This window comes from Myxocyprinus asiaticus, chromosome 30 (assembly GCF_019703515.2).
Source record: "Myxocyprinus asiaticus isolate MX2 ecotype Aquarium Trade chromosome 30, UBuf_Myxa_2, whole genome shotgun sequence".
NCBI classification, from domain to species: domain Eukaryota; kingdom Metazoa; phylum Chordata; class Actinopteri; order Cypriniformes; family Catostomidae; genus Myxocyprinus; species Myxocyprinus asiaticus.
The window spans coordinates 42,991,386-43,001,668 of NC_059373.1; the positions used below are offsets into that span (position 1 = coordinate 42,991,386).

General features: G+C 38.9%; 1 protein-coding gene across 4 annotated transcripts; it reads left to right on the forward strand.

The window, feature by feature from the left end:
• Positions 1 to 409: 409 nt before the first annotated feature.
• LOC127420785 (P2X purinoceptor 7-like) lies at positions 410 to 9,384 on the forward strand. Of its 4 annotated transcripts, XR_007893872.1 has the most exons (6): positions 410 to 557; positions 923 to 968; positions 1,098 to 1,252; positions 1,468 to 1,786; positions 4,578 to 6,721; positions 6,811 to 9,384. XR_007893872.1 is itself a non-coding variant. In XM_051663327.1 (4 exons), the coding sequence occupies exons 2-4, from the start codon at positions 924 to 926 to the stop codon at positions 1,628 to 1,630; spliced, it is 363 nt and encodes a 120-aa protein (XP_051519287.1). In that variant the 5' UTR covers positions 410 to 557; position 923; the 3' UTR covers positions 1,631 to 2,071. The 4 variants fall into 4 exon arrangements, 1 of the variants encoding a protein (XP_051519287.1); XR_007893870.1 differs by having other exon boundaries at positions 4,578 to 9,384; XM_051663327.1 differs by lacking the exons at positions 4,578 to 6,721; positions 6,811 to 9,384 and having other exon boundaries at positions 1,468 to 2,071.
• Positions 9,385 to 10,283: the final 899 nt, after the last annotated feature.

Below are 10,283 nucleotides of genomic sequence, written 5' to 3' on the forward strand. Positions count from 1 at the left end.
TTTGTAGGGGGGCAACTGTTTTATACCTTAAATGTCCCCTGTACACATATAAAACATCATTTGCTGTTTTAATATTTGCGGACATGCAATTTTTTAAAGGGTTCATCGTATGCCCTTTCATAAAGTGTTTATTTTTTGGGGTGGGTCTACTACAATAGGTATTTATGATTTTTTTTGTGTGTGTGTGTGTTTTTTTTTTAAACACAATATTTTTCACATATTATACATATCTGCATTACCTCTCTTCCCAGTCTGTCTGAAATGCTTCTGTTTAGTTCTGGTTTCTATGAAGCCCCTCCTTCCGAAAAGAGCAATGTGCTCTGATTGGTCGGATGGACCAGTGTGTTGTGATTGGTCGACCACTTCGAGGGTGTGTCTGATATGTTACGCCCCTTACCATAACCGCGAGATTCAGCTTCCCAGGTGTAAACATTAACAATGGCGTCAATTTTGCCTTATCAATTCGAGCCCGAGTCAGATAATGAGAATGTAGAAGAACAAGCGAATCGAACAGAACCACATTTATAAGCAAGACTTGAACAGGACGTTTCACAATGGTATGTTTTTATTTTGTAATTCTATTATACATCTCAGATGCGACGTTATAAATTATTCAAAAGTAACTGCAGTTTCTGTATATAGGATAAGTGCAACAATAATACATTCAATGTAGTACTACTGAAGTACATCAGTATTACAAAAACTGCAGTAAAACTGCTATACAGCTGCAGTTATACAGTTGAATACTTATTGTAATTGTTAATTCTGCAGAATACATAATTGTATTCAACTGTACGCATTTGTATGTCATTATACAATTTTTTTCTTGTAAGTAAACTGAAATGTATATTCATATAACTGTAACAACTGTCCATAAACAAACTTAAGTTTATATATATATATATATATATATATATGCTAGAATGCCCAGTGAAATCGAAAACATCTGCTGCAAGGAAATACAAAAGGTAGTGTAATAAATAACTACATAAATTAAGCATGAGGACCAATTTTCATACAGTTGAATATTACTTTATCATAAAAGATGAATGTGAGTTTACTGCACTATAAATAGTCAGTCTTATATTACATTTTAGGTTGTAAAACGAATGAAGCAGGTTCCAGACCCTTCAACATGTATGGTACACCATCCAGGCTTTGAAGCAAACTGTTTGAATCCTTACACCTTGCAAAACATCCATAACATTTACCGAGCTGACTATGGACCTCTGAGGCGCAGAACTGAAGAAGAGTAAGTTTTCCTGACATGTTATGACCTAATGCTGTGTAAAATGATAGCAGCAAGAATAAATTTTCATTCAAACACTAACTAAAATAATAAAATTTGAAGACACATGCCATTACTTTTTTGCTTAAAATTTCTTATATACCCTTATGCACATATTCACATTTAATAAACATTTTTTATCTACAACACAGTAATGGTGTCCAATCCTCTCATTACAGGCGGAACCATTATCTCGCCTATCGCAGCTTTGTCAGCTGGTGCTGGGGTTATTTAGGTCGGAATGTCAGGGTTGTCATCCCATCCTGTGATGTTAGCCGGATCCACCAGCAGTTTCCTGAACCAGCTGGACAGATTGATGGCTTTCGACCACCCGTCAACTAAAGCCTTCTTCGACTTGGGGAAAAGGACCTTGTACATAGCTTGTCCGCCAGATGTTGTTGCTTGCTTGCGGTCAGCATTTTTGTTGTAGTGCATGGACTGCAAGGTATAAACTGCAATCAATGAACAATCCATGAAATACTTCAAACTTAGTACATGGTAAAGAATATATTTATTTTAAGGTATTACCAATTTTTTTTTAAGTGTTTTAAAGTGTTTTTAACCTGCACAACATTCCCATAAAAGGGTAAATAACATTCTTTGGTGCAAAAAGCAGGATCAAGCTGTGGAAGGCCTCCAGCGATAATGTTTGGTAGTGGTGACTGAGTTTCTCAACATCCTTGAGAACTCTCTTGTTGTTTAAGACCTTCTCGACTTTGTAAAGTGCCACTGACCCTTGAGTGACAAAGAAATTACATTTTACATTACATGTCATTTTTAACACTTTAACCACAATTTCATTACTATATTCATATGCATACCTGGTTGGAACCATTTCTTTGGATCCCTGGAAACTCTATCTGGATGATCACACTTAGGGAAGAGGGGGTTTTCGTGGATGTGCACATTTTGAATGTGATTGATTAATGAAGTCCACTTTGCCACCTTCTCTGGGCCAGATGTTGATGATGTTGCACTCCTGTACACATGATTTTTGATGCTGCGCAACCACTTTTTCAACACCTCACAGTCCTTCCTTTGTGAAAGTTTTTCGAGTTTCTTAGACAAACCTGATATAAAGAAAAAATAATATATCAGTAATACAGACATTCATTCATGACAGTCTTTTAAAACCATAACTGAACCGAATAAGTTTAATCTAATTAGTAATCTAATTGGTATGTTACGAAAAATACAAGGATGAATATTCACCTTTCGCAAAGTGCCACACATCGTAGAACTGAGTGATGTTGCGTTCCCTCAGAAACTTCTGAATCTGCGGATGACGATCCATTACAATGTAGTGCAAAGTCCAGAAGATCAAGAGAACAATTAATTTAATTTAAATTTGATTATAATATAAATAAAAAATAACTTTTGCAGTTGAAAAAAGGATCCACCAGTAAAATATACAGCTGCAGACAATTCCAGATTTCCAACGGGGGTACTTCCTACACTGGGCTGGTTCTGCCACTGTCTGTGGTACTCACATTTTTCACAAAGTTGAGTGAATGCCACAAAAGTACCCATTAGCCTACTCTGGACAGTACACTTGGACTTGCAAAGTGGACAAGTCTCAAAGAGCTCTCGGAGGCAGCTTTCAAAAACGATGTATTTTGAAACACCATAGTTGGACCGGGGATGTAACCTAAAAGAAGACAAAAACAATAATATCTTTGGCAATTGCTTTCAAGTCAATTTCTTATTTGTACTGAAAATTATTTTTAATCTGTTGCCTACATGTATTTAAAATTTACGACAATTCTTATTCCTCTGTAACAACAGTCGTGTCCGGGTTGTACGTAGAGTCATGGGGTTCAACATGTAATTCTGAATCAGTGTCTCCTTCTTCCTTCTCCTCCTCAAACACCAGACGAGGTCTTTTGCATGGCCTGAAAGCAGAGCCACTTATTGGTGTAGAAGACAGTGGTACATCAGGTAACATGGGAGTGGTTTCAGTGCCAACATCGTGACAGGAAACCCTTGCCGGGGTGCCTATAAGTTTAAAAAAAAAAAAACATACAATTACTATATTTTTACTCAAATATTTATATGACTCAGACCCTAAAACATTATATAAGGAGAAAAACAAGTAACACTGTTAAAGTGCACTGTATTTTCTATAGCCCACATAATAGTTTCTCAGTGTTGACTGTATGGGCCATTTGGTTCACACCTTTACAGACACACATGCAGTTGATTACATCTGAGGCGCAGTCACAATGTAAATGCATCTGAATAGTCAAAGATTTAAAATACACATAATCTTATCATCAGTCAGTACTACAGAATATGTAATGGTACTGTATATGAAATAACAATACATGAAAAAATTTACTGTCTGTATTTAATACCTTTGCTCCTTATGTGCACATCCTTCTGTTTACCCTGAGACATTTGTGTGCCAACGGATCTCATCTTTGGCCTCTCAGTCTGTGTGGCCACTGTTACGGTTTCTACAGGGTCCGTTTGACATTGAATTTCATCAAATCTGGTTGAAGTGGGAAACTCTTGTGAACTAGGACCCTGCTGAGATGTACTCTAAAAGAAATAGTGAAATTAAAGAATTACATCACAGCTTATGGCAAATTACACATTCAACATGTAAAATAATAATGATGAATTTGCTTATTAAATCAGCAGATAAGTGAAACAAAGGTTCACACATCCACACAATATCCTTGTATTACGCAAAATAGCTTTCACAGAGGACGATACGCCAGGCGCATTTCTTCCGCGGAAGTGCGCCGCAGGGTGAAGGTGGCTCACGGGCCAAGGAGTCTAACGCGCGCGAGTCAGAGGGTGTTCTCGAGGCCCCACGGCGCTACAGAATGTAACGCACATTTAATTATCTTTTCATAGAACGGGTGTAGCCGAATCTTTGTCGCCAGAACTACGAGCATTGAACAGAAACTTATAAAAGTGAAAAAAGTGGGACCGCAGCTAAAAAATGTATCAACACAATTTAGCTGGCAGAGCCAAACAGATTTGCACTTAGTCTACAACACAATACTTTGAATTAGAACTGTCAATAAGAGAAACATTAACAAATAATAAAACACTTACAGGTTGTGATCCAGAAACGCAACATTGTCCCGACAAAGTAGGAACTGCTTCGTCTTTCAAGGCAAGCTTTTGAGAGAAGCCGGCATTGTATTACCCGAAGTTATGGAAGCTGTCCTCTGTAAAATGTGCAGCATACATTTTTACAAATTTAGGGTTATAATGTTCAGGAACAGTGTTAAAAAAATAAATTTTAACCACTGTTCTCTATGTTCTTTATCCTTAGGAAGGCCAAAATAAGGGGGTTTGGAACCGGGTTGAAAAAACAGCGTCTCTTCGACATGTCGACAACATACTGGCGCTTTTCCAGTGCATGGTACAGCTCGGCTCGGCCTGCTTTTTTTTTACTACAGCAACTCAACCAGGCCTCGCCCCCTTTATTTTTTTGAACATGCCTTGGGCGGGAATTATTTAAATTTGTGATGCAGATGGATCCTGTGACGTAGATGGATCCCGGAAAAAAACTCAGGACTACAATGTATTCCTTTTAGGGAGTTCAGAAACAGTGCTAAACTAATATAGACAATAACTTGTTTTGGAGTGGACTTTGTGCTTTGTAACTTTACAGAAATGTTTTATGCTCAAACAGCAACATTACACACTAAAAGAAGTTGAAAATGTAAAAAAAGCATACAATGACCCTAGATTCACCAAATTTGAGTAAAATTTTACAATTTTAATTAAAAAATATATAAACAAACACGATCATGACAAATGTTTCAATTAGTCAATACACCCTTACATTCTAGTTTTACCCACAAATTTTAAGCCATGTTGCCATGCTGTTCTTTAGAATGACTAATGCAGTACAATTCTTGGGGAAAATGAATGATAGGCTACATCAAGACTTTAGGTTAGAATTTAATCAAGGCTATAATCAGCATGTACATGTCTTGTAAATGGTCACCATTTCCTTTAAGATTATTTAAAGAATTTTTAAGCACATTTTTAAATTCACTAATTCATTTTAAAGGATAACTATCTCAAAGTTGCATGCATCGTAGTTATATGTGACAAATAAGATGGCTTTAATGTGTTTTTGTTTTTAATTATTAGTATGTCTGCCAGTCCCTGCTTTCCAAACGGGATAAATCCGCCTCCAAAGGGCACATCGAAGGGGGAACGATAGTGGCCGCCATGTTGAAGGGTCATTCCAAACTGAAGGACTCATAAATCACTGCTTTGAAAGACACTTCAAAAGGAGCATTTCCATAGGGTTCAACTGATGGCACTTCGCTGCCAAGTGGGCCGGAACCGGACCATAAGTCATAAATTGACAGGTTTGTTGTAAATTAAACCAGCTGCACCTCTAAACACACTCTGGTTCTATAAAAAAAAAAAAAAACAAATCTTGGTTTTATAAAGGCTATTCATTATTATAATGCACTTTTTTAAAACAATGAAACCCCTGGCTTTCTGTTTGAAACTGGCTTTTGCTTGTGTTATTTTCCTGTAAATTTACTTGATCTGTTATTCTAATAAAGGAGTTAAAATAAAACAAATATATGTACTGTGGGGGCCTGGGTAGCTCAGTGGTAAAATACGCTGGCTACCACCCCTGGAGTTCGCTAGTTCGAATCCCAGGGCATGCTGAGTGACTCCAGCCAGGTCTCCTAAGCAACCAAATTGGCCCAGTTGCTAGGGAGGGTAGAGTCACATGGGGTAACCTTCTCGTGGTCGCTATAATGTGGTTTGTTCTCGGTGGGCCGCATGGTGAATTGAGCGTGGTTGAGCATGGTTGCCGCGGTGGATGGCGTGAAGCCTCCACACGCGCAATGTCTTCGTGGCAACGCGCTCAACAAGCCACGTGATAAGACGTGCAGGTTGACCGTCTCAGACGCGGAGGCAACTGAGATTCATCCTCCGCCACCCGGACTGAGGCCACTATGTGACCACGAGGACTTAGAGCGCATTGGGAATTGGGCATTCCAAATTGGGAGAAAAAGGGGAAAAATCCCCCCCCATAAGTGTAATAATTGAACATATACTGTACAGTTGTTTACGGGTTAATATTTTAATTTCTTCATAAAGTCTAAAAGAGAATTTGGTTGTTAATATTAAGCTCAATTATCCGTTATTGAGCACATGTCTCCCTGGTGATTTGTGCGCCATGTGTTAAGTATTTGATTGATGGTGTTCATAAAGAGGACGTTGTGTTTGTTATCTTCCCTGTAAACCTTTCCTCTTGCATTTCCTTTGCAAGAGAAGCAGCAGGATCAACACTGCAGCTTTGTTCTTTCTCCCCGGTTAGTTGCGTGTTTTCTTTTTATTCTCTCGCCTGTGCCCAACAGCACCAATATTAATCTATATTATTAGGTTGAAGTGCATTGATGTGGTGAGCTTAGTGTATGAGAGCCTTTCACACTGAAGGTAAGGCATTTATTTGGGCTTCAGTGGAGTGGTTTATAAGGGTTCCAATTTTATATTTTTGTGTATTCCTAATACATTTTCCATTGCAGGTGCGGTGTGGCCCTGTATAAAGCTAGCTGCTGTTTCTTCATACATGTTTCTTTACATCTGTTCCAGAATGCTGTTTCATCAGATTCACTTTATTGTTTGTTTTGCCAAACTTGTTGCACTACATTTGTCTTGTTTCTGCATTGTACAGTGCAAAACATTAAATTAAAGACAGTGGAAAAAATACCTCATTATAAATAACATAAGTGTGTACAGTATGTTGTTCCAGAAATTAAAACCCTACAGATACACATACAAAAAATATTTTATAATGAATGCTTGCCAAATAAGAGCGATCTCTAACGAGTTGGGCTCAGGCGCATTCAGTAAGGCAGAAAATCAGATAAAGATCGGGTTTTGTGATAATAACATGGGAAATTACATTTACATTTACACAAGCATGTATAATTAACATTAAGTAGAACTGAAACTGGAGCTGGCAGGTCCAAAGATGCAAAACTAATGCTGAACTTCTACCTTATCTCCAGAAGTTGTTGGCTCGTTATTTGTTTGACATTTGATTTCTCCTACCTTCGCTATCTAGAGCCGACAATTTTACAACAATATCATAGCACAGTTAGGTTAAAGAATATATGACTACATCATGCAGGCATAAAACTTTGAACTTAAACGGTCAATGCTAGTTGTAGCTGGAGAATTATGCCTAAAAATGCTCAGATGGGCTTTCATTAACTAACGCTTGTAAGGGACCATCTAAAAATTTTCACCTACAGCACTAAAATGTTGGAGGTGTCCAAGTATTAATTAATTAATTAATTCAATTAAAGTGTAAGTTATGCATACGATTTACAATCTTTAGAATGTGTAAATGTTTTTTTTAAATAAGTGTTTAAGACAGAACATGCAAGGCAGTTGCATTGAACACTTGGACACCAATGATGTTTTAGCACAGTGTGTGGATTTTTCAGACGATCTCTTGTGAACCATAAGTGACTATTTAATAAATATTTAATTTAAATTAAACTTTACCCCACTAAATATTATTATGCAGTCATAATGCATTGATGTTTTGTTTAAATATAATTCATAAAATGAGAATACCACTCTTTCCATTCTACCACTTCAATTTAGGCGGGCCACTTGGCAGGGTAACACTTTATTTTGATGGTCCCAAATAGATATTTAACTGACTATAAGTGACTTATCAACTGGCTTGCTATAACTATCAAACAGTGTTTCAACAAACATTCAGTAGACTTTCAATAGCCTGTATATAGATCTCTATTAATGACCTACTTACATTTATCAAATGACTTACCCTTGGCAGGCCTATTGACACTAGCATGCCTTTGTAGTCACCATGCACACATATACTCTTGCTAGCCTGTGTGTTGGCGAGCCCCCTGCAAATGTGACTCACCTGTCCCACCATTGCCCACCTGATGGGACTAAACAACTAACTGCAGTGCAGAAGCACCCAAACTGTGAGGTCACGTGGTTGGAGCATGATATTAGATGAGTGTGTAACTTTATCTTACCCATTTAACCATTTTACCATCACTTCCCCTTGAATGCATATGTGGGTCCTATACTTTATGACTGTGACGAGGAGTAGGGCGTGTCTGTGCCGTAACAATGGACGCCGGAGATGCCAGTTTGAAAGAAAGAGAGAGACGCACGCGGCCACGCTGTCTGTGTGTTTTATGTTATGTTTATTTTCCTTTGTGTCTTTAAAAAGTTTACGTTGACTGCTCAGCTGGTTCCCACCTCCTCCTTGCCCATCCTATGAATATGTTACATTGGTGCTGAAACCCGAGAGGGAGGAGGGATGTGCTGTCAGAGAGCCCTTGCCGCTGATGAAAGGTCGCGACACTGAGGAGGTATGGTCCAGTAGTACTGGAGCGGTTCGCCAGAAGATGGAGGAGCCCACTGCCATCTGCCAGGAGACAAAGGAGCTGCTGCTGTCCGCCAGGAAGTGGAGGAGCCTCTGATGTCCTCCAGGAGGCGGACGAGCCGCTGATGTCTGCCAGGAGGCAGAGGAGCCCGCTGCCGTCTGCCAGGAGGTGAGGTCCAGTGCCATCGCCCGGCGTCGCGGAGGATCGCTGCACAGCTGGCTGAGGACCAGTCGACAGCGTGTCCGGGGACCGGCGAGCCAGTTTTTTTCTCTCTCCTCTCTCTCTGTCTCTCCCACTTGCTCTTTCCCTCTCCCCTCACCCTTGCCTCATCCTACTCAGATTCCCAGGAGGCAGGGAAGACCGGCTGGCAGAAGGATGGCCGAAAGGGCAACACCTCCCCTCCAGGAAGGGAGGGGGGAGTAAGTCAGGCTGGTAGTTTCCCCAGCCTGAATCGGGTGTTGGGGGAATGTGACGAGGAGGAGGGTGTGGCCGGGCTGTAACGATGGACACCCAGCTCTGAATCAGCCCAATCAGCCGGAAGAAGAATACATTTGAGCCGGGGACACCAGTTCGAGAGAGAGAGAGAGAGAGAGACGCACACGGCCACGCTGCCTGTGTGTTTTATGTTATGTTTAAGTTCCTACGTATCATTAAAAAGTTTACGTTGATTGCTCAGCCGGTTCCCGCCTCCTCCTTGCCCATCCTATGAATATGTTACAATGACCCATATATGTTTACTACAGTGTTCAATGCATTTAACACTGGTATTACTCTTGTAATACATTGGTTCTTTTCAGTTTCCATCTGTTATGTAATTAAATATACCTGTATGTTAAATACCATGTTCACATTCATATTTATATGTAGAATGTAAGTATATTAAGAATAATTCAGGCATTGTTTTTATACAATGTGCATGACATTATATCTATTACAGGGATAGTCCTCATGGAGCAACCTGACATTAGATGACTAGTTCACAGCAAGGCCACAATGGAAATAGCTCCAGGACCACTTCTTATTGTGCTTGCACCTTCAACTTTTCTTTTTTCAGTTCGCTCCAGTTCTCCCAACAACAAATATAGCAACATACAGTAGATTACTGTAATGAAAAAATATAGTGCAGCAATATAAGTTTTTTGTACAAAAAACAAACAAACAAACAAACAAACAAACAAACAAACAAAAAACATTCCTAGTCCAATGCACATAAATGTATGTGTTTGTCTGGGTAGAATAGCTAAGACATGTCGTATGTTACCAACAAACATGGAAATTGCCCATGTTATTTTCTACTGTTATTTTTTACACTGTCCCAAAAAACCCAAAACCCCTAGTCCATTTTCAATGTGTGTAAACTCTTAAGAATTAAATATAAGATATATCAACCATTTAAAAATGTGAATTAATAATAAAAATACCAATACAGTTAATTTTCCTTAAAAAAAAAAAAAAAAAAAAAAACTAGTTTTATAAAGAACAAGCATCTAGATTTCACCTGGGTCTTTTTCGACCCTCATATGCATTTTATGGGGGTAAAGTTGCATTTGCAATCTAGGGTTAAAAGGGAGATATTGGGTAGAGAGGGCCTATTTCATATACTTAAGCTAGACCTTTGA